We start from the raw sequence: 27551 nt of genomic DNA on the forward strand, positions 1-27551 counted from the left end.
ATTTTGTTGCGTCGAAAAGGAGTTGTGTTCCTTGCTGCAATAATCATTTTTTTCCATTGGTAAACTTACAACAAAGCCATATTTATCGATAATTCATCATGATCTTGGACCGTTGATTCCTTTTATTTCACAGCAGAATGGTTTCTAAAGATTTTATAGTAGCGAGGAGTGGGACTAATGGCCCTGAACAATGCATAATTTTTACGATAAATGGTAGAGGTGATTGAATCAGGGCCAAATTCCTGGAAACCAAATATGCACGCCGGCTTAGCAACCTTTACTTCCTTCTAAAGTTGTGTGTTTATGGCCAAATGGGTCAAAATATGTAGCTCTTCATGCATTGCTTTGTCTGTCAAAGCTCTGTTTTTTTTCTAACCTCCTGTGAAAATCGAAGTACTATTTCTACAGTCCTAATTGAGACCCTGGATACAAAAATTTGGTTCCAGTTATGAAATCTGTTTGTCAAAGCTCATCTCAGTGTTTTTTTTTTTTTTTTTTTTTTGGCTGCTAATCATGACTTAATTGATCTGCCAGTGACCATCTTTTTCAGATTTTTCAGCTTTTTGCATTGCTTGATATTTGGTATGATAATTAGCAAGACAAAGTTATGTCAAAATTTTATCCTTGTATTTCTGAGAAAGTAGATTACTTGTTACCTGCTGTTTATACAGTTGTGAAATTCCAGATCTAGTTTGTTTAGCTGGCTTCTTGAGATGGTACATTTGCCTAGCAGCAAGATGTTTATGCTGATATATATAATGTTCTTTTTCGGCAGGTTAGTTACATTTTGGTTAGTGACTGAATATGAGTCTCGCCTGTCTTGTGTGCCACAGTGTAGAAAGCCCATCACATTCGTTCAGAAGTTACTCTGTGTCTAGTTCAGACAATGATGGGAGATGTTCGGCAATGGCTAACTGCTTGAGTCGGAAGCTTGCAATTCCTCCACCTAGGGGAAACCCAGTCACATCATCGTCTAAAGTGACTCCACAGCCAGATTTATCAAATCGGGGTGATATTTCAGGTCCTCCGCGTCTAGTTAGAAGTCGTGCAGTCAGAAGGGACCAAGTCAGAAACTGGAACTTCGAGGTTATTGAGCTAGAGCAGTAGTTTAGCTAATATGACCAAGAGAATAGACTGCTTCTCTGGGTATTGTTTAGATATAGTTAGATCCCTCGGTCTTTCACCCTTCTTTCTCTCCAAGTCTCTCACTGTCAACATTATTTTCCCACTAGCTTCTTTATGTAACTGAATTTCGTTAGAGTAATTTCTTTTTCATGTCAGGATGACTGAATTATGTCATTGTGTCCAATTTCATACATGAAAATCTTGTGCATATTAATAATAGTCAATGTGAAGTATTCAGCTCCATATTATGTTATAAACTGCAGTCGCAAAGGTTGAAGATAATTACATGCATTAATGTGTGAACAAATTGTTTACAATAAGCTGCGGTGTGTAAATGAACAATCCTCCACCTACCTTCAAACAATGTCTTGAATTTGATTATCGGACATCGATGGTAGAAAATGAAAAAAAAAAAATGACGGCCATTCAGTCTCTAATAAGTAATAAGCCAGTGCATTCATTAAGGGCATGTTCTCATACGTTGAAATTCAATTCAATTCAATTCAGTTTAGCTCCTAATTTTCTTCTCTTATAAAATATTCAGCTCAGCTGAGTTCAGTCAATGAGAACAGGCCCTAAGGGCCTCTTCACATTTACTAAACTGAACTGATCGGAGTTGAACTAAACTGAATATTTTATGAGATGAGAAAATTAGGAGCTGAATTGAACTGAACTGATTAGAGCTGAAGTGCCCTAATACTCCCTCCGATCCTTTATTTTTGCCCCATTGCCATTTCTTAGGTCACCTCCGATCCTTTATTTTTGCCCCATTGCCATTTCTTAGGTCAAACTTTGAAAATTTTGACCATAAATTACCGTTAATCTATAAAAAAAAACAATATAATCAGAGCGGTCTTGTTAGATTCATCTCATTGTATACTTTATTAATATTACGTTTTTATAATTTAAATAAAGATATAAATATTTTAAGATGCGTACTGATTCTGCTGAAAATCGTAAACACTTAAATGGAAAAGAAAAAAAAAAAAAAAAAAAAAAAACAGAAATAGGACAGAGGGAGTTATAACCCGAAAATTAAAGCAAGCCCATTATTATAATATACGAGTAATTGCTTCTTCATCATCCTCAAGCCTGAAATTTCTTAAGTTACCAATTTCTACACTCACTCAACTCAGCAACGAATCCATGGCAACTTAATCATTCAAATAGTATTTTGCAAAAATGGCGTTGAAGAACAACACTCCATTATCATCTTCATCTTTCCCATGTTCAATTCCCTCTCTTCTCCTCTCTTTCTCTCTCCTCTGTACCCTTTTTTTCATCTTCTTCAATCGACCTACTTCCATTTCCAACGACCCCACTTTGATCTCTCAATTTTCCCAGAAAAATTCCCTCAATGTTTTCGTTTTTAACCTACCCAGATCCCTAAATTATGGTCTATTGGAGAGATATTGGGCTTTGCCCCCTGATTCTCGGATCCCCAGTGACCCAGATCACGAACCCAGCTCAAATCGGAAACCCGGAAACCTTGAGTACCCAGAAAATCCATTGATAAAACAGTATAGTGCTGAGTATTGGATATTGGGTGATCTTATGACCCCTCAGAATTTGCGAAGTAGGTCTTTTGCAAATAGGGTTTTTGATGCAAAAGAGGCGGATGTGATTTTTGTGCCGTTTTTTGCAACTTTGAGTGCTGAAATTCAGCTGAGTTTGGATAGAAGTGTTTTCAGGAAGAAATCTGGGAATGAAGATTATCAGAGGCAAAGAGAAGTTCTTGATCTTGTCAAAAATTCTGAGGCTTGGAAATTATCTGGTGGCCGTGATCATGTTTTTGTTTTGACAGGTATAATCTTTTATTACTCTTGTTAATTAATGTAATTAGCTTTCTGAATTTGTGAAAGTTGCATGATTTTTGTAAGATTGAATGGTATATGGTTGCAAGTCTTGCAACTGAGAACTTCATTTTTTTTTTTTTTTTTTTTTTATAATATGGTGTATTGTTTACCACTTTAATAGGATTCAATGTGCATGTAGAAATATTAGAACCAATGATGTTACATGCTTTAAGCTTCTATGGAGTTATAATTAAGTGATTGTAATATGCATAATTCTGGAGGCATAATTAAGCATTATCTATTACTCTTATGTTAGAGATGATATGTTGGACGGTAATTGTATCGACTGGACTCAAAGAGTGTGTTGTGGATATTCATCATAGCAGTCCTTGCCTCCTTGGCAAGCTATGAGATTTGATACTCTATAAATTGACTGTAAGTCATTGCCCTGAGCTGTTGGGTGTGAATATACCGGGTTTACTTCAATTGACTCCTATGTTATACAATTTACTTGAAATTTTTCACCCTTCATCAAGGTTTCACATAGCCGTCAAAGAATCATGGTCTTTGGCTTAGCAACTTAGCTATTTGATCTGTGTAGTCCTACTTCCCAAAGGTATCGAAAAAGTGACACTCAAATGAAATTTTCACAAATACAAAGTATTATAGAAGGGAAAGCTATAATGACTTTACATGCTGACTGCTGAGTACTGGGTTGAGGGCTTAACTGGCCGTCTTAGCTGCTCACTTATAATTTGGAGAAGAGGGGGGGGGGGGGTGGTTTTATGGTTTCCTAATTACTAACGTAAGAAAATGCTGTATTGTCTTTTACTTACTAAAGTGCCTTAGTCTGTACAAAAGGACCTTTTTTTTTTTTTTTCATGAACTTGCAACATCCATTCCATGGTTCTACAAACTTGGCTCTTTCATTCTGAAAAGAAGGGAATTCGACGTGTCAATTGTTTTTCTATTTGGGTCGAGTAATTGATTGTGCAAAAATTCTTATTGCTAGATATTATCTTTCAAAAATATATGGTGTTTATTTCATTGTATTTCTTTGCCAAAGAGGTGCTCTAAATTAGAAAATATAAGAAAAAAAAACCAGGAACTTGTGGGAAAAATTGTATGATATCCATTGGGAAATAGTTATCATTGTTCGGTATTGGCATTAGTTGATGTAAAAATATCAATAAGAACAACATGATTGAAGTGAGGGGGACTAAACAGCACAGTTAACAAAAATATTTTGAAAATTTTATGTTTATAAAGTAATCGTGGCTGAAGTAACATTACTATATTTTGTGGTAATACTTTTATGAGAGAGATTTAAATCATGATCATAAATAAGCAGTCACATTAAATGTGATTTTTAAGAATCATGTATTATAAAAGTGTGTATTTTATTGTGATGTCATTAAATGCATGCGCAACTCACTGCATGTACTTCATGGCTGTATGTGCTGAATATGTAATAGTCTCTTACAACCCTTTTTTTTTTTTTTTTTTTTTTTTTTTTAATTTTATTTTATAGTAGTCTCTTACAACTTAAGCAACCTTTGTTTGGCAAATTTATGGCTTATTAACCTAATTGCCTTGTATGAGCCAATATTTTAAACCATGGGTAATATTTAGTAATGTCCAAATAGCCGATGTTAGATCTGAAATGAGTAAATGACTGTTGTTTATCACTTACATTTGGTGCCACAAAGGATTATGGTCACTGTTTGAGGTTAGTTAGACCAGTGGACACTTCCGTGTGAACTTTTCTCGAAATCTTCATTGTTTACATAAATCAATCATTCTTTTTGGTATCTAATGTTGGGCTTAGTGTAATCGGTGTCATGCTAGCCAATAAGGTTTCTGCTAGTGCTTTCCTTGGGAAAGAATAAGTGTCAAGGCCCATCAAGATTATTTTCTGGCGATCTGGTCTAATGGCACCTAGGATACAAAGGGTTTATTATCCCACCTTGTACTTTTCTTGACCCTTGCTTAGATTATCAATTCACGTCAAGTGTTTACTACTTAACTGTGCTCTCAAACTCTCACTAGCTATCAGGCCTTTCAATTTTCTATCTAGAAATGTTCTGTCTTTGGGAAGATCATGCAATGTTGTCCTTTCAGGTCTCTTCTACATTGTATGTAGATATGCAATTTTGTCTGCTTGGATTGTTGTTTGAACTTGATGTAATTCCCTCTAATTTTCCTTGAAATAATTTGTCAGTCTTATGTATAAGCCTATTATGTGTGATATATCTTTTTGCCTGAGAAGTGCCGGATTTGACGTAGTTCATTGCTGTTATCATTGGGATAGCCCTTAAATTGCCTTCAGCATGGCTTTTGTTGCAAAAATAATTTAGAAGTCGGGTGGAATTTTCTCCTCTCTCCCTTTTTTAGATATTCCCTTAGTAATTTAAAATAATTTTTCATGCATGATTTGTGGTTTTTTACTTGGGGTTCATAATGGTCAATTGCTCAGTCCTATTTTTGTTCCGGATAGCCAATTGTATGATATTTTTTTTCACATCATTGCTGTATAGAAACAATAACATACAAGTAGTGCTGTGTGCTTTAGCAGCTTATGGTTTAGTGTCTGGATTCTCAGGTTGTTTTAAACCTTGAAGCATTATTTGGCAGACCCTGTTGCAATGTGGCATGTTAGAGATGAGATTGCCCCAGCCATGCTTCTTGTTGTAGACTTTGGTGGGTGGTATAGACTTGACGCAAAGTCATCCAATGGCAACTCAACGGAAAGGATTCAACATACACAAGTTTCTTTGCTGAAGGATGTGATTGTTCCATACACCCATCTGCTCCCTGTATTGCGCTTATCAGAAGACCAACCACGGCGTACTCTTCTTTACTTTAAAGGAGCAAAACATAGGCATAGGGTCAGTATTCTATTCATTGTTTATTCATTATTTATTTATTGGTTTTTCTTTTATAGCCATAAGTTCCATTGTGTCATACTGTCATTCATGGTGTGGTTGGAATATATTTTCAAATGCCCAAAATATCTTCATCAGGTTTTATACTTATTGGGGGGGAAAGACTTTAAGGACATAATCTTTGGGTATTGAGATCTTTGACAATTTGCAGAAATATCAACCATTTTTTCTCATAAAATTGAAATATTTTTCCCAAATGACAACTTAGCGGAGGATTTGTTCCCCCCAACCAAATGCCTATAAGCATTACAGAACATTCTCTTACCTGAAGAAGATTCTTGTATGCAGGGAGGTGTAGTTCGAGAGAGATTATGGGACTTGCTAGTAAATGAACCTGGGGTAGTTATGGAGGAAGGTTTCCCCAATGCCACTGGTAAAGAGCAATCGATTAAAGGGATGAGAACCTCCGAGTTTTGTTTACATCCTGCTGGAGATACACCAACATCATGCCGCCTTTTTGACGCCATTCAAAGTTTATGTATTCCTGTCATTGTCAGTGACAGAATTGAATTGCCATTTGAAGGGATGATTGATTATTCAGACTTTTCAGTTTTTGTGTCTGAAAATGATGCACTGCAATCAAAATGGCTTGTATCTCATCTTCAAAGCATTTCTAAGAAGCAAAGAGAAAAATTTCGCAGAAACATGGCTCTAGTTCAGCCAATGTTCGTGTATGATAATGGCCATCCTGGTGGTATTGGTCCAATTCTACCAAATGGAGCAGTGAATCAAATTTGGAAAAAGGTTTATCAAAAGCTGCCAATGGTAAAGGAAGCTATAGTTCGAGATAGAAGAAAACCACCTGGTGTTTCGATTCCACTTCGCTGCCAATGTATCTGATGTTATATGTAAACCCTTTTGTGGCTTTTTTCTTACAATTCCCTCATACATATTATTTTGACTAATGTAATGAGAATCATTCGTTGTTGATTTGCAATCAAAGGAATTTCTCCCAGATCCTGTTATTCCGTAGTCTTCTAATGTTATGAACAACTGTGATTACTTTTGGTATAGTTATTATTGACATGTAAAATTGCATTGATATTCAAACACTTAATGATGTGCGAATGGTGTAGTAAGATGATTATTTTATCTCAAGGTTGCAAATACAGGGGATGTTTTTGTAGCAGAAAGGGATGGCAGATACCCCTTCTTTTACTTGGAAACAAAACAAATAAAACACTTACAACAAATCCAACGACCAAAGGAACAGTGTTGGTCACTTTTCTTGGAATTGCAGGGTAATAACATTGCTGAACATCATTGTGTAATGCAGCAAAAGTCAGAAATGCAATAACCGACAGCAGTGTATGGAAGAGATCTGACCGTCTCAGCTTGTAATCAGATGGAATGAGGGGGCTCTTCCGGCCTCCGTTGAAGGTCCATATTCCTCTGATGGTTGCTACACCATAGTATAACCTCCCATTTGCAGCTCTGAAGCTATCAGTTATGGAGAAGAAGATGCAGGACACAGAACAAAGTGCCCAGAAACTGCCCATGAGCCATCTGTCAAGAGTACTGCACTTGCCATCATTTGTCAGGAGAGGAGTAAAGATAGTGTAAGCTAAAATCGTAATACTGGGCAGAAGAACATTGAGCCGAGCAGTGCCGCTAAGGATGGCATTGAGAATATACATGCAATGCCGTTCATCTATGCCATCATCCAAGTTATTAGAGTTCTCAGATTCATCAGCTGCCAGTAGAGCAGCATTGATTGATTCATCCATTTTTGCGGGGATAGAACGGTAGTTTTTTTGCATGTATGGCTGAGGCACGTCATCCATTTAAAGACTTCTAGTTTTATATGTTTGAGCATCTTTTGCTTTCTGCTCAATCAAGAATCTCATTGTTTTAGAAATAAATTATACCTTTCCATTATTTACGGAATAGGCAAGAACCTTTTTGGTTGCATAATACAAATTGTTCCTCTTTGACTTCGCTGTGAAGAAACTTGTTTCAGTTTTTAATGGATTACACAAGCTTAATCCACCTACACTGCCTTAAGTTCAGAAAAAACGTCTGAAAAGCTAGATTGCAGAACGTCTGTTAAGAGTGAAAACCTGCAAGCAGTTGCCTTAATTCTAACATATAACGAAGATTGATCAACCAACACTCGACTCCTTCATAGACCATAAATTAGTTATTGAGGTAAGAAGACTTTCATTATTGAGGTAAAAAGCCCTCAATTAACAATTAGGAAGAGCTTCATATTTTTGGATAAAATAAGCATATTAAAGAAGCAGCATACAAACAATTATCTTCTTGAATCAGACGATCGGGAATCAGGATACCAATGTTCAACATTCAACTGTTCACAGGAACAAAAATAATATTCCGTATAAAAAATAGTTTCAGTAGAGTAGTTTTCAGCTTCAGCATTATCAAAGCTCCAAATGTATGCTTTGTCGTCATTACCGCAGCTTGCTACAGAATTTACAAAATTTTCATACGTATATAGCTCAATCTGCACACAGTTGGCTTAATTCTAACATAACATATACCCAGTTATCTGCTAAATAATCGCAGTATAACCGGTTGTTATGTGCAGCAGCAGTAACAATCTATGTACAGTATCAATTTTTACTGTAAAAATAAGGGAAAAAGAAAATTACAGTGCAAATGAGTAAAGAATATTGAGCTAATCTTGGGTTGGAAGACTATCTAGCTCCTCCTTGTGCTTCTCTTGGGTTGGAAAACCATTTAGCTCCTCCTTCTGCTTCTCTGACTTGGTGACAGATATATCATGAACTTTGACGCCACAAAGTTTGCAAGGATTGGAAGATCTGTTAGAGCACCAATGATCTGGGACAGTCAGGAAGTGAGTGTCCATGAACTTCCTAAACCTTTTCTTATATTCTTGTGGTGAGATAATGGTTGGTGAGGAATTCTTGGGAACAACAAGAGATGACTTCACCCATGTTTCAAATTGCTTATCCCAAGTGTATTGTCTTAGATAATCTATGATCCCACATATCAGCTCTCGGCGTTGCCTATCAACCCCCACCAGTAAAGAATAATCCATGACTCCTATATTCTGCCACGAAAGTAAGAAAGAGTGATCAGAAACAAAAGGTACACCATAAGGCCCTACCCATCTAATCCCTAAAGATAGTGTTAGTAAATGTCAACTTTCACCAATGAAAAATAGCTTTAACTGAACAAAGAAAAAAAAAACTCTGTAAAACCAGCGTAGATCATTTTAAATTGATGAAAATCGGTTATTAGCAGTAAAATTCAATTCTAAAAAGCAAAAATCAGATTTTTCATTTCAATTTAGTCCAAAATCAGGTAAAGAGAGCAGAGTCTAGGTAACTTGATATGTAATATATAATAAAAATAAATAGATAAAAAAAAATTTAAAAAAAAAAAAAAAAAAAAAAAGAGAGAGAGAAAAGAAAAGAAAAAAAATTGTAGATTACAATCATTCTATCCTGCATTCATGTGGTGAGGGTAGAGGGTGCAACCAGAATAAGATACTATGCAGATCATCAGAACTTACTTTGAGAAATGTTGTGTCATTCCAGACAGCTCGTTGTAGAAGTCTCTTGGCTTTCTGGCCAACATATAAAGGTGATGAATTCATGTCATTCACAAAATTCTGGTCCAATAGAACATCTCCCGCACCATCAGCAGTTGTGGTAAAACGAGCATGCAATGCACCCTTTAAATCATACTGACAAGTAATGTTCCTGCCAAAAGAAAGGTTCTCCTGAACCATGAGATCATGTTTTGTCTCTTTGCCGCTCTTGGGATTTCTAATAGTGACCTGCAAACATGGAAGCAAAGATTAAAATCTGTCCATGCATAAGGCAAATATAGATATATAAAGTGAAAGCAAGGATGAAACCATGAAGAAATGTATTCAAAAGAACCTGATAAATTCCCAGAATTTTTGCAAGGCAAGTCTGATTTCCAGAATAAACAGATTCTTTCATGTGCTTAAAATACTCATTGGCAAACTTCATGAACGACTCAAATTCAGTCTTCTTAATTTCCTTGACAATAAGCCTCTCATCAAGTGTTTTGGCAAAGACAGACTTGCTCTTCCCACCTTTGGCATCCCAAATCTTACAGCGACTAAGGGAAGCAATATAATCAAGTTCTGATGGGCAGCATCGATCTCGAAGATCGCGAAATTCAGTGGGATGTATAATAACTACTGAATATTTTCCCTTCACAGGATACTTTTCAATGCCTAGAGTAACTTCACTGTACACTCGCCCATAAGAAACAAGAGAATCCACTCGATTCAAGCTGTCAATGGTGGATAAATGAGATTCTGTGAAAGTCATGCTTGATGAAGAATGAATAAAATCTGGATCATGAAAGCTGCTCAAAGGCCAAGGCTCAGATACTGCACGTTTCAGAGAAGTATATTCATCTCTAACTGATGCTGGAGGGGCTGAAATTTCAATTAAGGCCAACGCACAAGCGACGGAGCTTGAGATTTCACCATCAAAATCCGATACAATGAAGTCACCATCTCTGAGAGGCATGTGAATCCTGGTACCCTCATCAATAATTACTTGAGATACCGTAGGCAAGAAGTCAGGAGAGTGTAGCAGTTCAAATTTGGGCAAGTGACCAAATTTAGACGGGCGGCCTTCCAGAAGATCCTCCATGCACTCATCTCGAGTTTGTTTAAATGGATTCCACCACGGGGAGTCTAGCTTCAGCAGATGAGAAGTTATAGTTTCAGATACCTCTCCATCAGCAGAGCAACTACTATCTTCCTTATCCACATCAATGGATATGCTTATATCTTCCGACAGATGGCTAGACAGTGAAACACTGTCCTGTTGAGTACTCTCATCAGAATGAAGATGGGAAGGAAGTGTGCTCCCATTAGACTCTTGAGACAGTGATATACTTGAGACTAAATCACCTGAGGGTGGCGTCTCAGTATTCTCCTCGACAATGGGCAAGCTTATCAAGTCTTGCTCTCCACAGCCTACAAGCATTCCCTCATTTGGAAATTCCTTATCTGAATGATTTTCTGTTTCTGCAACCATCTCAATTTGGACCTCTACATCATTAGGGTTCTCAGAAGTTCTATCATCACCTTGTGCAATAGCTTCATTCTCAATCTTTAAATCGGAATGGCCATCTTCAGTTCTCTGCACTCTAAATTCTTCAGCACCTCCATTGTTTGACCCAGTTTGTCTTTCCATCACCTTAGTAGTAGTTTCCACCGTCCCGTTACTATGCTCTTTTTCAGAATCCACAAGCGCTTGCGAATCATTATCAGCAATCTTTTGTATCATTTCACCCTCTGTTCCAGATCTGTGCTTTTCCAACAGCATTTGCTTTTGTGCTGTTTCTACAGCTGTCTTAGACCCTTCAATCACTTCTCCAGGGAAGCCATCTTCTTTCAAACCCAGTTGCCTCTGCGCCACTTCATTATTGCCAGTAACTGTAGACTGGGAAGAAAGTAGTGACTGCAATCGCCGGTCCCAAACACATGCTTCAAGCAGAATTTCCCATCGAAGTCGGTTCATGCTCAGAAGTTTATGGACAGAGTCATGTGAATCTTCATTCTTATTTTTAAAGTTCTCCTGTTTTTCACAATAATACAGCCAAAATAATAAGATAACCACCTTAGTTTGGATCTTTGGAATGCAGTGATGCACTGCATGGTCTACATCCAAGTGCCTTGAGATGAGTGAGTGCATAATTAAGGCTAACACTAACTGGGATGACTAAATAGAAAAAAGAAGATGAAAACAATGAGCACAGATCAGGAATTCATGATACATGAAAGATCATATGCATGTAAAAGGAAACTTACTTCAAATTCAGATTTTTCCAGCTTCAACATGTCTACAATGTCCGCAAACCCTTTTGAATATCCATTAAGAACCAGATTCCAGCCAGAAAAGCGAGGTTCGATTTTTTTCAAGTATTTTTCAAGTTCATTAAAAAGCAATAGCCCTGAAGTGTAGACCTGCAAGGAATAGAGGAAGGAAACTAATTAAATCATACAGAAGAAACCATTTGGCACCTTTCTTCCATACAGAATCTTTGAAAAGAAAGGGCATACCGTCCCAATATCAGATTGAAGCCAGTCTCTGTCAATTAAACTATTGAACTCCATTTTGTGGGCTGGCACAGAAATGGTATATAATGCAAGACGAGAGTACTGAAACATAGCAACCATAGAGCCCAGACTGCAAGTCGTGTAAAAAATCAGAAGATCATATAGAACAGTGAATGATCGTATTTACAGTCGAAACAGAAACAATGACATTTGATTACACATTTTTGAACAAAGTTTCAAGCCAGATACTTGCATTACCAACCATTAGAAAGAGCTTTTCAAAGATTTCAGGGCTGAACAAGTTTTTCCTTAATGCATCCAGTAAACTAACCAAAACAAGGATAAAGTGTATCACCACCATTAGAAAGAGTTCTGAGTTGAAATAGGATTTTGTTTCTAAATGTAATTAAAAGGGCTCTATCTTAGTAACCGATACCACAAAACCAAACAAGAGTGTACAATAGGGAAAATAATTAAGCAAAAATTAAGCATGTAGGACAGATTTTATACCCAAAAAAGTAGAGGAAGTCCTTCTGAAAGGAATGCCCACAGCTAGCAAGCCTATTAAATGAAGAATGACTTGAAAAGCTGAGCTCCAAAAATTTGCCAAATGACAAGCAACGTGCAGCATCAGAGATCAATACTCTTTTGGTTGCCTTCTCTTTATCAGGTTCACATTTACTACAACGACTCCACATCCAAAGTTTCCCTTCAGGTTTTCTAGGCAAATGCTTATCACCAAGTTGTTTGACTCGTATAGTGAGCTGCTTGCTGTGATGAACATAATAGTAGTAATGAGCTTCAGGACCTTGACCACATGTCTCACAATTAAGATCCTACACATTCAATGGATTCAGTAAGGCTCGCATTCAAAATATATAAATACACATTCAAATACAACACACCCAACTTTATGGAAATAAACAGATAAAGAATCAGAAAACACCGCATCAGTGAAACATATCACCAGTAATTTAAAATGCAATTCTCTAATTAATTCACAATGAAATCACATTATTCACATGTCACTCTGCTAAAACTAGTACAAAAGGATTTACTTATAGTTCTATAAATCACCCAAAAAAACATTTAGAAACCAACCACAAACATCTGAGCAACAGCTTTAAGAAAAAACAAGGTTGCACATTCAACAAAAACAGTCCAGCAGAATGGATATAACCTGATTGAAAAGACTATCCCGTAAGAACTTCCCAAGGGGAACATCAAAAGTCCTGTAAAATTTAATTTGAGAAAAATGGCTTTGCTCGCAAATAGTCCCTTTTATAGCATTTCGTCTAGACATCAAAACCAAGATACTCTCAGAATCCAAAACACTGCTGATTTCATCCTTTGCAGTGATGCTCTCTTCGCCATCATTTACTGGTCCCTTTGCTTCCCCCTCGGCCATAGAGGAAGTGGACACTAGCTGGGAATCATTTGCCATTTTCTTTGCCTCTATGTCAGATCGCTCGGCAGGATCTTCAGTGGGTGACACAGGAATTGAGACTGCAGTTTGAGCTTCAAGTTCCCTCCCATTCAAGTCCATGTAAGTAGACATGTGCTCATAAGTAGCTGGGGAGACAGTTGAAAGTATCTCTGGTGCATTTGAGAATGATGTTGATGCAACAGAGAGTTTGGGAGACAACTGGCAGTCAGCTGCAAACTGCATATTGTGGGAAAGTTTGTCATGAGATCCACGGGAAGAAGCAATCTCAGCATCTTTGGCACTGAACTCCTTGACATGAAAGGACTCTCCCTCTTGAAGCTCATTGGAAGCCAGAATATCATCGGCAGGGGGTTCTAGCTCATAAGAAGACACCTGATCATCACCATTGGAGATGAGAACCTGTACTCCATCTGCCGGAGAATCACCTAGATTAGGCTCCTCACTATGTGGAATACTGGCCTTTTCAGAGACAACAGAAGTGGACTGTTCATTGATTGATGAGATATCAGCAGCTTTTCCAGAGGCAATAGTGGAGAACATAGATTTCTGATCCAAAAGAAAGGAAGTTTCCAGGAGGAAATGATAAGCCATTACAACAGCACACTGTACAACGCACTTGATCTTCTTCAACTCTTCAGCATGAGAACCCTTTAGCAGAATCTGTGCCATTAAAATTCAAGTCATTTATTTAATATTCTAAACAACAGTCATAACAAGCCTCAACAGTTTAAATAATTCACAGTATTCGACCCTGCTCCCTTTTAAAGCATCAGTACTTTACTTAAGGATAATCCTAATGGATAAGCGTTCTAGGACACCATAATAATTAGGAAAGCTAGACACTACATAAAGAATGGCACACAATAATATCTTTATTAGTTCACACAGCATGTAATCAGGCCCCTTCAATCCAACCATGGTATTAAATTCTTAATTTTGATGCTTAAAGTCATAAAAACAATACAATAACGTTTTCATTGCTTTGCAAATTATGCACTGAGTAACTGAATCCCCAGATATTATATAAGAGCACAACCCACAAACAGTCACTGCATCACATTTTCTTATTTCTTTAGCATAATCTGCATTAAATTTTCTGCATTGATCCAGCATGAGAAAGCAAACAAAGTAAAGGACTGAGGCTATTTGTTGCACTTGCAAATTGCAACAGTACTGATCAAATAAAAGTGACACAAGCTATAAGAAATAAGGTGGGATAAACCTCAATTAAAGATATATTACAGGATGGCTATATCAAATTCAGGTGGGCTTCCGAACAGCTATAATGTTTAGAAAGATCATACCATGGCATTGCAAAATAAACAAAAAAAGGTAGAACAAACAAACAGGAAGTACGTGAGCAAGCAAATATTTATCGCCCAAAAATTCACCGTGTACAAGACCTTGACAAAGATTTATGTTGCAAAAAACAAATTGAAGGCCCTGTATCTATCATAGATGAGAACATCATCTTCGGCCCAAGCACCCCAAGTTGTTACTTTTCATAAAATTTTTGTCTATTGAGAAAAACTGGTGTCATAACGTGATAAGCAAATGCATGATATTATTTTTAAAATATCATAAAGTTTGAGATAGAAATTAGCTAGAAATAATTTCTTTAGGAAATTGTGGTAAGAGAAAATGTATGTAAATGCTCTTTTTTCATTACCAAAAAGTTTGTGAGGTCTAATTACTAGTTTAAATCTTATAAAAAGATATAATTACCAGAGTTTGTTATCTTTCACTTTTTATGTTCGATACCCTGTAGCAACAACATTTACTTTTTTAATCGAGGGTTGGCATGGTAATGAAGCCTTTAGATGAGGAGAGTGCCACGTGAGATAGCTTTCCTAAGAATGTTTTTTAATGTATTAGCATAGAAGTAAAGATTTAGTAAAAGGAAGTCACAAGCCATTGTCACAAGCCATCCTAAATAATTTGTTTCTCTACAAGTGGAATTAAATATTTGGAACAGACAAGCATAACCATGGGCATGTAATTAGATATTTACTACAAATTACACCATCAATCCATCAACACCATCTATCCAAAATGCCAGTGAGTGTCTAAAATAAGCCTTCAAAACTAGGTGCAACATTTATTTTTTTGTAATTTACTTTATTTTAAATGACTTCTGCCTATATTTCAGTGTAGATAGGAACAGTTTAATTGTTTATCTTGTATGTTAAAATTTCTGTTTACTTTTAAGCCTTTCTATTCATTATATCCTATCTCAAAACAGTACAGTTTGAGGGTCTCTCATCATCAGCCTTTAACCTTGTCTAAAGTAATTATGCATATGTCAACATCTAGACCTTTCTCATCAACATTTACCAAGGGACCCTGAACATAGGGGCAAATCTAGATCTTTACTTGGTAGGGAAAAAAATAAACAAAATAAATCTCCAGCTCCTAAATGATCAGTTTATCATGTGAACTAGAAGATTATACACCTACTCGTGCATTTCAGTACTCCTGTCCTACGTAGGCCAAGCTCAGGATCCACTCATTCCCCTGTTTTAGTTATTTGCATAGGCAGTAAAAAGACTTCTACAAATAACTTTACAAGAGTAACATATAAAAATTGGACTTACTGTGCAACCAAGACGTGTCGGACTTCCCACCACAAACATCAAAGTCTTAGACGGCTTTTTTCCACCTTCAGCAACAATAGTATGCTCCTCCACAAACTTCTCAAAATAAAGTTCAGTGCAATGTTTTAGCTCCTGATTAAACGGTGAATCACAGGACAAGATGGGTGAATTTATACAACGAGCAATCCTTTCCAATCGATCAAGCTTCATATCAAGGACCAGGGTAACTCCCATTTGAAGGATCCTCTCCATGACAGCACGAGAAGCAGATTTCTCCACCAAAATAACATTTGGTTGACATGCTTGCAAATTCTGCATCAGTCCACCCCAGTTGACTTCATCCTATCAAAGGAACTTACTCCAATCAGAACAAGCAGCAAATCATAATACAAGAAAGAAATTAAATCTTTCAAGTTTCAAACAAGGACAATTTACCTCAGAAATCATTGAGCTAAATGATGACAGCCCAGATGAAACAGATGATGGACCCAGCATTCCTTGTATTAGTAACAATCTAGGATTTGTGTACTTGGTAATCATGTGTTTGTGAGCAGCATGCTTCTTAAAAACCAAGCCTTTAATTAATTGACTGCAAAACATATGTACACATTAATTCTCATTAAGACAGAAGCAGACAACTTCATTACAAAACTAATACTTAGCTAAAATCTCAGTACACACATGGATTCCTTAAATCACAGAAAAATTTACTAAGAAAAATTATGAAGTATGTTGCAAATAAAACTTGCTGTCATCTAGAGACTTCTTTTACGTTAAAGAAACCACCCAGTTAAGTAGCAATCTGGTTGAGAAATGGAAATCAGTGAAGAAAACATGATTTACTAGAGTGTTTAAAACAGTATGTAAGCAATCTAAGATCTCCTGAAACCACAAAATACCTCGTCAACTGATTAACATAATGCAAAAGGTGCATATAGAAAGCTCAATATGAATAAAAAAAAAACCTTTCTTTGGGAGATCCAGCAGCAACACATTTGATCTTCACATATCCAAATGGATCCATAGCTTTACCCTCAGTGACACCAGGCTCCACAAATTTAGCAGCTTGCCATGCCAAATCTGTAACAATATCCACCCAGTTTTCATCCTTGTCATCACAGATTTCTACACCAAGTTTACTAAGTAGCTGGCTCACCAAGTCCTTGAACTTCTCATTCTTTACATTTTCCCTGGCCAACTCAATCTCCTTTGATCTGGGATTTCCCCATTCTGAGCTATCGGCATTAGCATACTCTTCAACATCAAAACCCACGCTATTTGCAATGTCATCATTTGCATTCTCAGCTTCTGGTGGATCCCAAATCTCATCTCGTTCATAAAAGGTAGGAGATGATACATCTGCTTCATCAAAAAACTCATCACTGCTTGCACCACCTTCACTATTTGTAACGTGACTGTCCAAGTTTTCAAGCATCAAACCATTTTTTTCCTCCTCGTGATTTTCCTTAACATCATATAACTGCTCAGGAGCTTGATACAACCTAGCTTGATACAACCTGTATCTGGGATCCTCACAACCACTCTCAGACCCATGGCCATCTTCTCTAGTATCAGTAGTATGTCTAGCAAAATTAAATAAGAAACAAGAAGTCATGCATCTAGCATACAGAAACTTAGTAGAAGTGTAATCTGTAATCTAGATCACACAATATAATCATAATTACATTCACAGTCCAGAAAATACAAAGTTACAGACATACCCATCACTATATGGATTGACATCCACAGAGTACTCACCTGAAATACAAAAGGCAGCCATGAGATAATACAAAATCATACCAAACTCATCATTGAAATGCACAAGTACAGCATCTTACTACTAATTGAAGCAAAACTTTCAGAGCTCGCCAGTGATTTAGGTGGACCGAGTAAGGGCGCTTCAAGAGTACTTGAAGCATCCTTCTGTACAATTCCGTGTTCAGGATTAACAGCATGTGATATAGAGGAAACTACTTGCTCTTCCCCGGTAAGACCTGACAATTCTTGATTTTCATTTGGTTCCATTTGTTCATTTGACTCGGAACTAAACTGACACATCTACAACATTTAGTCCAAGTCAAGAAACTCGTCTGCTGCCAAATTAGATGAACACAAGACATTCATTCAGTTGACTACATCATCCAAAAAAAAACGTATAATGTAATATGCACAAACATCAACAGATTCCAATCTCAAATACCAAAATCCAGTCCATTGTTGGTTGTTTAACAGTTCTTTTTTATCATCCCCTTCTCAAGCATCAAGATCAAAACTCGTCTAAAGTCAACGATTAAGACTAATACAATCAATTAACTCATAAAACTACCCATACTGATCAATATAAACAGCATAATCAATCAAAAGAAACCCAGAATTGATCAAAATACCCCCAATCATAACCAAGAAATCAGTCAAAATATACCCAAACAAATATACACCCAGAAATCAAATTAGATGACAACCATTTCAATTTTCACAACACACCCACAAATCAAACTACTGAAATTTCAAGATTCAAGAATCAATTACTCCATATAGTCACAATTCAAATACACCGTATACCCACAATTCAAATATTCAGTATATTCACAATTCCACAAGCTACTCAAAACAAGATTTCAACTATAATTCATCCACTAATTAAAGTTTCAAGAAAAAAAAAAAAAAAAAAAAAGATTGATCACCAAAATTTAAGTTCGAGAGGATTTATTAACACGCCATTAATGAAAACACGCAAAGTAAATCAAAAGCAAAAAAAAAAAAAAAAAGACAAACATACTAGAAATTCACAGAAATCAATGGAATTGATACTATAAAAAATTAATAGTTGGAAAGATAATTAAAGCAACTGACCTTACAAGTAACCAAATTAATGCAAAGTTAAGCAAATTTCACTGGAAAATGAAGTCGTAAAACAGTCAACAGAGTTCAACCCAATAAATTCTGATTGTGCCCCAAAAAAATTCTCATGGAATTTTAGAGAATCAGAGGCAAATAATCCGTGAAGAAACGCAAAGACTTGTTCAGGAGGAGAGAGAAAAAGTGTAAGAGAGAGAAAGAAGGAGGAGAGAGAAAGTGAGAGGAAATGTTGAAGAGGAAGAATAGAAACGAGGAGAAGAAATTGTCAATATAAAGGTGGGTCCACACTCTTCTCCGTCACTACAACTACATTTTAATACGGAGTATAATGTTGCTCGTATTTTAATTGTACATAATAAATTAAATTCCACCGCTATTAATAATAATAACAATTTACTACGACTACTAATAATAATAATATGTCCCATCAATACAAAAATTATAATGAAAATGATATACATAGTCTTGTGATAAAAATATGATCAAAAAATTTATTTCGCTAATTTTACCATTAGTTTTAGATAATGAACTACCCCATAATTGAAATTTTCATTAAAAACTTGACATTAATTTATGAATTACGAGTACATTGTCAATAACTCAAGATGTCGCCAAATTTGAAAGATTGTAGAAAGTGACATAGGTTTAGCAGCTACTCGTATAAATATACTTGTATTTTATCGGCAAATACAAGTTTATCTCCAGGTAAACGAATTTTTGTTAATTTGGGACATTTCTTTAAAAATATGGAAAAAGCATAGTCATTTATTCAGTACTTTTGGTGAGTTGTCAATTACTGTTTGCAACTTGCATTTACTGTTTGATGAGGAAATTACACATGTACGCCTCAACTAGTTCATAAAAAGACGCATGTACCCCTCCACTGGTACTTAAAAAGACAATTATACCTTAACTGGGCAAAACTCGTATTTTATGTGTTTACCTTTTTCTTTTACCAAATTATGTTCACAAGAAAAAATAAGTTCAGATAAAGGTTATTAAGTTCAAATAAGATAAGTTCAAGAAAAATAAGTTTAAATAAGTTGTGATAAAGGTTAATTAGGACTACCTAACAAGCTCAATTTCTAATAACGACTAACAAGTTCAGAAAAGATTTGATAAGTTCAGTTAATTTTAGATAATAAGTTCAGAATCAGGTGAATATAAAGCACCCTTAAAATCTAAGCTCTGTATTTGAGGAACATGGGATGAAGGGATGGTTAGTCCCTCCATTTTCCCTATGAGTGATCTGGGTTCGATCATCACCCCACCCTTCATGTCGTGTATTAAAAAAAAAAAAAAAAAAAAAAACATGTATTTGATAGATTTGATTAATTTCTATTACAGACTTGTAGAAATTATAATTTTATACATGAAAAAAAAATAATAATAAAAATAAAAAAGAGTAAGGACTATGTTTTGGATAAGCGCAATTTACAATACATTATATGAGTCAAATAATGATGATAAATTGGCTAAAAAAATTCCTACCAAAGAACGACATGGCCAATAATTGTGAATTTACCTTTTATCCATCTCCCCCAAAAGTGACCTGGGTTCCATTGTTGTTGAGATGTATTTTGTATTATTTATTTATTTTCCCTATTTCCCTTTTAAAAACATGCATTCAGGCTTTTTCACTTTTAGTTGTTTTACAAATTATTTAAGGTAGAGGCTTTTCAAAAAAAAAAAAAAAAATTATTTAAGGTAGAGGAGTATCAATATCATTATACTTGCAATATAATGTTTGAGATTCTTGTCTCAAAATCTCAGATGAGATCTGCTGGTGTATGTGTTGTGGGGCATGTGATGTTCATATTACTATAAACTAGTACGTATACACTATGTTGTAAAAATAAAAAATAAAAATCATTTTTAGGTTTGAATGAATTAGATTACAAAAATAGAAAATTAAAAAAAGAGATTGAGAATTCAGACTTGTCGTATACATACTTTAAAATTTTGTATAGTCTAATATGGAGTTTGATTAAGTACAAAAATGAAATACTAATAAAAAGATGAAGCAATAAAACTGTTATATACAGAGTACCAAGTAATTACGAAACTCGAAACAATCCTTTAAGTTTTTTAAAAAGTTGTTGAACTGTAATTTTATTTAATTTTGTTTTCACTTTTCAATGGGAGAAATACACAATTGTTGCTCGTACTTGCTACAGAGGTGTGGTTGACTTTGATGTACAAAATTGATGTTTACTTGTATTTTACTGTACGGCGCAAGGTCTTCACGTCCCACCAAGGTTTTTTTTTTTTTTTTTTTTTTTTTTTTCTTTGTTCTTTTTTTGTTTTTTGGAACAAAACTTGTGTACAGTATGTGAAACATGTAATTTTAATTTCTCAAGGTAAATCCATTTCCTATTTTCTACAAAATCTCACTCATGAAAATGAATGGGCTAAATCTCAAAACATTTTAGCTTGTGCGCGTAATTTGAATAGTTTTTTTGTTAGAGGGTTGTCATATATGGGAATTGTGTGGTTATGTTTCGTTCCTTAAGTGGAAATTACAAATACTACTATGGGCAATAACTTATTTAAGCAATAACTTATCTGCGACGGGTAAATCATTAGTTTAGGGTCTATTCTGATTTAATGAACTGCTGATTGGAGCTGAACTAAACTGAACTGAGCTGAAAGGAATTGTTAATGAGAGAAGAAAATTAAGAACTGAACTGAACTGATTGGAGCTGAACTGAACCAAAGTTAGGGCCTGTTCATATTTACTGAAATGAGCTGAACTGAACTGAACTGAACTGAACTGATTGGAGCTGAACTGAACTGAACTGAACTAAGCTGAAATGAATATTTTATGAGAGAGGGAAATTAAGAGCTGAACTGAACTGAACTGATTAGAGCTGAACTGAACTGAACTGAACTAAGCTGAAATGAATATTTTATGAGAGAGGGAAATTAAGAGCTGAACTGAACTGAACTGATTGGAGCTGAACTGAACTGAACTGATTGGAGCTGAATTGAACTGAACTGAACTGAAAATAAGTAAATATGAACAGGCCCTTAAGCTGAAGAGAACATGTCCTTATATACATATAATAATGTTGATAAAGACTTGATCTATTAGTATTATTGTACATATGAGGAGGTTTGGCAACCTAGTTCTTAGTTCTTACAAGGATTTGACATATATATATTATATTAATAATTTCCCTACTATAATAAGTTCTATAATTCTCGTATTGAACGTGGTATAACCGTATAAAGGTATACAATGAACAAATTCATTATTGGCTAAAGTCCTCAGAGTGATACACTTGACAAAATAAAAATCATTGAATAACATCTCTAGTTTTAGAAATAAGATGAAAACATATCCAATTGGTGCAAACCGACCATGAGAAAATCAATAAATAAAGTTAGTTACACTTGATTTAAAGCATTAAATTCCAAGTTCCTTATATTTTCCGCTAACTTTGGATATTATGATATCACTTAAATTAAAATTAATCAAACAAAGAAAGAAAGAAAAAGGAATATTCATCACAATTTCATAAAGAAAATTTACTGTACTATACTACCGTATTTACCAATTTATGTTAAGTGAAAGATTTTAATGAGTTTATGATGTGCTAAATAAACATTATTTTACGTCACAAAACTCAAAATCACGCATACTTCGGATCAAAGAAAAATATGAACATGATGTTCGCCCATAGTTATTGGTTACCAATTAACAAAGTGTGGAGGTGAGATTCATCCATCACCTAAATAGACCAACATTTTCCTTGCACCAAAAATCTCAAGCAAACTACAGAGTAGTATATTTACAATTTTACTTCATTTGCTACAAATAGGTTGTACGGACTGCCAATTACTCCGTATTTTTTACAATGTACGATATGTTATAGTTGAACAAATGTTTATCTTTGATACACATGCAACTAGCACAATGGTTAATATTGTATAGAGTAATAAGATATTGGAACACTTAATAATATCTCAATTGAATATATTTTCTCATATACACAATACACTAAATCACTAATGAGGATTTACAATCGATATTTTAGCACAATATCAAAAAATATGTACAATAATTATTATCCATCCTAGTTAATCTCGTTTTAGCACAACTTTTTGTTGTTACAAAAACCTGTGTTTTAATACTTTATTTTTCTTAAAATAACCCTTAAAATACAAAAAAAGGGTAACTCCAACATATTGTAGTCAATAAAGATCTTGGTATCCTCGTATTTAAATAATTTCAAAACATATTTAGATACAAGTATTTGCGTTCTCTACCCTATTGTTGCGTACAAGTTCGAGTATAAGCAAGATGTGTAATTCTCATTTCAATGTTTCTTCCAAAATCTTTGACTGAAAAACTTTATAAATTATTTTAATAAAAAAAATAATCAACAATTATTAAAATAAAATTATTTGAGAAGCCAATGATTTGGGCACCAACAAATATGAAGTTCCAGCTGGCTACTCGTACATGAACACAGATCAGCAACATTATTTTAAAAAATTCCAAAGAAAATGTAGTAACATGATTAATATAATTAAAATCCTACGTGTCCAAATATTAGTGGAGAATTACAATCCTTGTTTGCATCAGAAGTTACACATTGGTCCATCAATCATTTGTGATTATGTTAAGGAAGCCTAAGGTGTCCTCGAACTAATCATTTAATCAATCCCATGGTTATGGTTTTCTTTCATGTCATTTCATTAACAATTTCAAGTTCCTACAATTTTGGATTCTTGATGATAAGTGATGTAAGAACTTTAGAAGATACAACACCCTATCTAAACATCACTTAAAACTCGAGACCCAAATGTAAGTTGGCTTTATACTTCATGCATGTTTGAAAATTCGTATTTAATTTCAGATTTTCAGTGTTGATATACTGAATCAAAAAATAAAGGACATATATTATGTCTTACTCATTTAAATTATAAAAAGAATGCATGATTAAGAAGTCCAAAAAAAAAAATAGCAAGTTCGTAAAAAATATTTATTCATGTTTGTTGATGGACTCCATATATAGGGTTTACTCTTTTGAAGTTGTATTGTTGATCATTTTAGGCACTGACCCTCAGGTTTAGATGACATAATTTGAGCACATATTTTGTTATTCGCGTAACTTATCTTTGTAATACAATTTTTTGGTGAAAGTAATTTTTTTTTTTTAAAAAAAAATAAAAAATTGTGTAAGTATATACAGGTAATATCTCGGTTAATATGATACATAGAAAATTAATTATATATTTTTACTCATCATATCACCTCATTTACTTAAACAAAATTTAAAATATCGTGTGGTCCACCTATAGCTAGGTTGTTATGACATACTAATTTAGAAAATTCATAACATAGATGGATAAAATTAGATAATTAAATTCCTCACTTAAAGTGTTAAACATATTATTATCAACATTAATAAGAGATAATTAAGTTTAAGCATGTAACTCACATGTCACCTTTCACAATTAAGTTTAAGTGTATGATTGACATCTCCTGTGGTCATTAAGGATTGATAACATTATTGGGACTCTTAGCTTAAATTAGGAGTTTGTGATCATTAAAAGCTACTCCGTACTTAGTATCATGCCACACATTTATATCTAAATTCATTGAAAATATTTGGTAAGATAATCCACAATCAAATAATTGAGGGGAAGTATAATTGACAAATAACAAATTTGGAGATAACAAACATTTTTTTTTTTTTTTTTTATATATATAGCACTCTATATAAGTATATATAGATCAATGTAAGTAACACATATACATATTGACATATTGTTCGATCAACTACTAAAATTAGTGGCAATGTGACATCAATAAATTGTTACATGGTATAAAATTATAAAAACATCGTTATGATCTTCCGTAAAGACAAATTAGATTAATCGTGAAATAGAATCTGCAAGTGGGCAAGCATAATTCGGAGTAGTTTGTTTAATGGGTTTAAGAAAGTTCGAGGAAAGTATTACTCACTATTTGTTTGCTTTTTCATACGAGATTTTGTCAAACCCATTATTCCAATATCTCTTTAAAGTCAACTATTGTTAGTTACTATTTATATACCAATTAGGGTAATGCTATACATAGCCCTTAGGGCTATATATAAGCATTGAATTTACTCTTGGAAAATGTATAAAGTTAGGAATTCATGACAAAAACACGCGCAAATCGGTGTAATTAGTGTGTTTTTGTCATGATTTTCTAAATTTAAACAATTTTCAAGAGTAAATTAAATGCTTATATGTAGCCCTTAGGGCTATGTATAGCATTTTCCTACCAATTATCCATCCAACATATATCCATCACATGTTCTTACATATTACATACATCCAAGGTTGGCGCCCTTGGCGGTGGGCCGGCGCGGTGGCTAAAAAATTACTTTCCTCTTAAAACGAAGAGATACACTTTTCTCAATATATAATTTTAACCTTAAATTTATGTTAGTATACAAATTACAAGATACAAATTATATAATTGTGTAGAAGTAACGTGTGTATAATTTTAATAACCAGTATGAAGTAAACATTATACAACACTGCATATTATAAAATAAAAATAATGTAAAAAACAGCATACCTTAAACTGAACTCTGTTTGACCGTATTTGTGATTATTGATTAAAAAGGCAGGAGTTCATTGTTAGCATGCATATTTTCCAATTGTGGTGGAACCTAAAAAATGTGGGATCCAAATCATCTTATCATCTAAATTTAGGCAAAATTCTCCAATTGTGTAATAAATCAAACTTTGAAAAACAGAAAACAGTTATCCTAATAGTGTAAGTCACTTTCTAAACCCATGAGTTTGTGAATTTTCATACCGCCTACTACTTTTGATTTTTCGTTTTATTGGTTTTTTTTCCATATATAAATTCTATCTCTTGTCTCTTTCATAATCTATAGTTCCCGCAACTTTAATTAATTTCTTTCAATTGATGTAAATTTTTGTTGAAAGCTAAGAACAAACAAGAAAAATGCCCTTCAAACTAAGTTAAGAATATTCCGTTGTTTGGAAGAGAAGAGTCCACTTTGCTTAATCGATAGCAACAAATTATGCTAAATACGGAGTGTTCACATTATTAAAGGCAAAGCTACTATCCGTCTCTTTTTTAATGTATTGTTTTATTTTGAGTAATATGAAATAAGTGCTCGACTAAATTAAAATAGTTGATTTAATAGATGTACATGACTAATATGCTTGCGTGATATCTATCTATAATTCTATAAAGCTTAAAAGAATATGTGTGACAAACTTACAACTCATAAAACTTTAGTGATGAAAAATATTAAATTTTAAGTGATACTCTGTACAAGGGTGGAGTTTTGTTACGGCTTGGAGCTCCCCCCTGGTTTTTCTAAATTGTTGGTTATAAGTAATATAATGTCTAATAATTATATTTTAAAAGTTATAACGTAGTGGTTAAGTGTTGTTATTTTTGAGCAAAATGTTGAAGGACCCTCCCTCTCCAAATTTTTTGGCCCTAAATTCGCTAGTGACTCCTACATTTTTTTTGGCTTTGACACTAATTTTTTGACGAATAGTGTTAAATATTGTAACAGCGAAATTTTGTGCTTGAAGATTAAAAATGTCGGTTGTAGCTTGTAGGAAGAACTCAAGGGGTGAATCATAAGAATATAGAATATACTCTGTAGTTGCATGCTAATCGATATATACTTGTTACGGAGTACATGCTAATTATATATATACGGTACTCGTAAGCATGGTAAGATTTGTTTGTCCTTCATGGAGCATGCATATCAATTAACAAAGGTTGGTATACCACATAAAAATATACTAATTTATGAAAACACATTTACAAAAATACAAGAAAGAAGTGGCAGAAGCATGAAATTGAAATTATAAGATAATGTTTCAAGGTCAATTGTATTTTATATGTGACGTTTCAAGCCAATAAAATAGACATGTACGGAAAATATACTTATATTATTGAATCATGCTATCCAATGTCTATATATAACCTTTATCAAATAAAAATAATATCCATGCAATGAGGCAATAATTGTTATCTTATTCAGTTGACATTTCATATACAACCTTACAAAATTAGGTATTTAGACATTTAGCGCTATATACTATTTGATGTCACGTCGTTATTTTGATAATAATTTCATTCTCAAGTTTTTAACATATAAACATTATTTGCTATATGCCAAAATTTTACTATCTCTTTCATTGATGCCGGATTAGGGGAATATGGTGTGTATTATTCCAAAAAGAAAAGGTTAGTATACTTTTTCTAATCATGCTTAAGGGTTTATTCACATTTACTTAATTTCAGTTCAGTTCAGTTCAGCTCTAATAAGTTCAGATCAGTTCAGCTCTAATTAGTTCAGTTCAGCTCGACTAGTTCAGTTCTGTTCAGCTCAGATCAGTTCAGCTCAGCTCCTAATTTCCCTCTCTCAAAAAATATTAATTCCAACTCAATTCAGTTCAGTAAATGTAAACAGGCCCTAAGTACACATTTACCATGTATATAATATAGAATGTAGGGCTTATTGCTTAGGAGTAGGAGTTCAGTCATTAAGTTGTACTATAGATGATAAATTCTTGTATTAACTAAAAACATTGTGACAGAAGAAAAATATGAATATGTAGAATAAGAAAAATCACTTTTCGAGAGTGAGGGATAGCTCAAGTGGTTAGAGGTTCCCTTCCGGTTTCAGAAAATCTTGGAATCGATTCTCACCCCTGCCCTTGTGGCTCTCTAAAAATAAAAAAATAAAA

At 34.3% G+C, this 27551-nt stretch overlaps 3 protein-coding genes across 5 annotated transcripts; 1 reads left to right on the plus strand and 2 right to left on the minus strand.

Annotated features, from left to right (window-relative positions):
• Positions 1 to 2129: 2129 nt before the first annotated feature.
• Positions 2130 to 6821, plus strand: LOC145638711 (putative arabinosyltransferase ARAD1). Its single transcript, XM_081689709.1, has 3 exons — positions 2130 to 2929; positions 5556 to 5809; positions 6155 to 6821. The coding sequence occupies exons 1-3, from the start codon at positions 2308 to 2310 to the stop codon at positions 6704 to 6706; spliced, it is 1428 nt and encodes a 475-aa protein (XP_081545835.1). The 5' UTR covers positions 2130 to 2307; the 3' UTR covers positions 6707 to 6821.
• A 14-nt stretch (positions 6822 to 6835) lies between these two features.
• Positions 6836 to 7616, minus strand: LOC145638713 (protein DMP2-like). The gene has a single exon (XM_081689710.1). The coding sequence runs from the start codon at positions 7591 to 7593 to the stop codon at positions 6961 to 6963; it is 633 nt and encodes a 210-aa protein (XP_081545836.1). The 5' UTR covers positions 7594 to 7616; the 3' UTR covers positions 6836 to 6960.
• A 546-nt stretch (positions 7617 to 8162) lies between these two features.
• On the minus strand, positions 8163 to 19074 carry LOC145639785 (putative 1-phosphatidylinositol-3-phosphate 5-kinase FAB1D). Of its 3 annotated transcripts, none has more exons than XM_081691110.1 (13): positions 18798 to 19050; positions 17783 to 18034; positions 17666 to 17702; positions 16910 to 17527; positions 16380 to 16533; positions 15945 to 16286; positions 13084 to 14010; positions 12414 to 12739; positions 11907 to 12033; positions 11655 to 11810; positions 9739 to 11421; positions 9366 to 9632; positions 8163 to 8900 (listed from the first exon to the last, which is right to left on the minus strand). In XM_081691110.1, the coding sequence occupies exons 2-13, from the start codon at positions 18000 to 18002 to the stop codon at positions 8505 to 8507; spliced, it is 5253 nt and encodes a 1750-aa protein (XP_081547236.1). In that variant the 5' UTR covers positions 18003 to 18034; positions 18798 to 19050; the 3' UTR covers positions 8163 to 8504. The 3 variants fall into 3 exon arrangements, with proteins under 3 accessions (XP_081547236.1, XP_081547235.1, XP_081547237.1); XM_081691109.1 differs by having other exon boundaries at positions 17783 to 18037; XM_081691111.1 differs by having other exon boundaries at positions 8702 to 8893; positions 17783 to 18037; positions 18798 to 19074.
• Between the last annotated feature and the right edge of the window lie 8477 nt (positions 19075 to 27551).

The sequence above is a fragment of the Chenopodium album genome, chromosome 7, assembly GCF_948465745.1.
Source record: "Chenopodium album chromosome 7, dcCheAlbu1.1, whole genome shotgun sequence".
Classification (NCBI taxonomy): Eukaryota; Viridiplantae; Streptophyta; class Magnoliopsida; order Caryophyllales; family Amaranthaceae; genus Chenopodium; species Chenopodium album.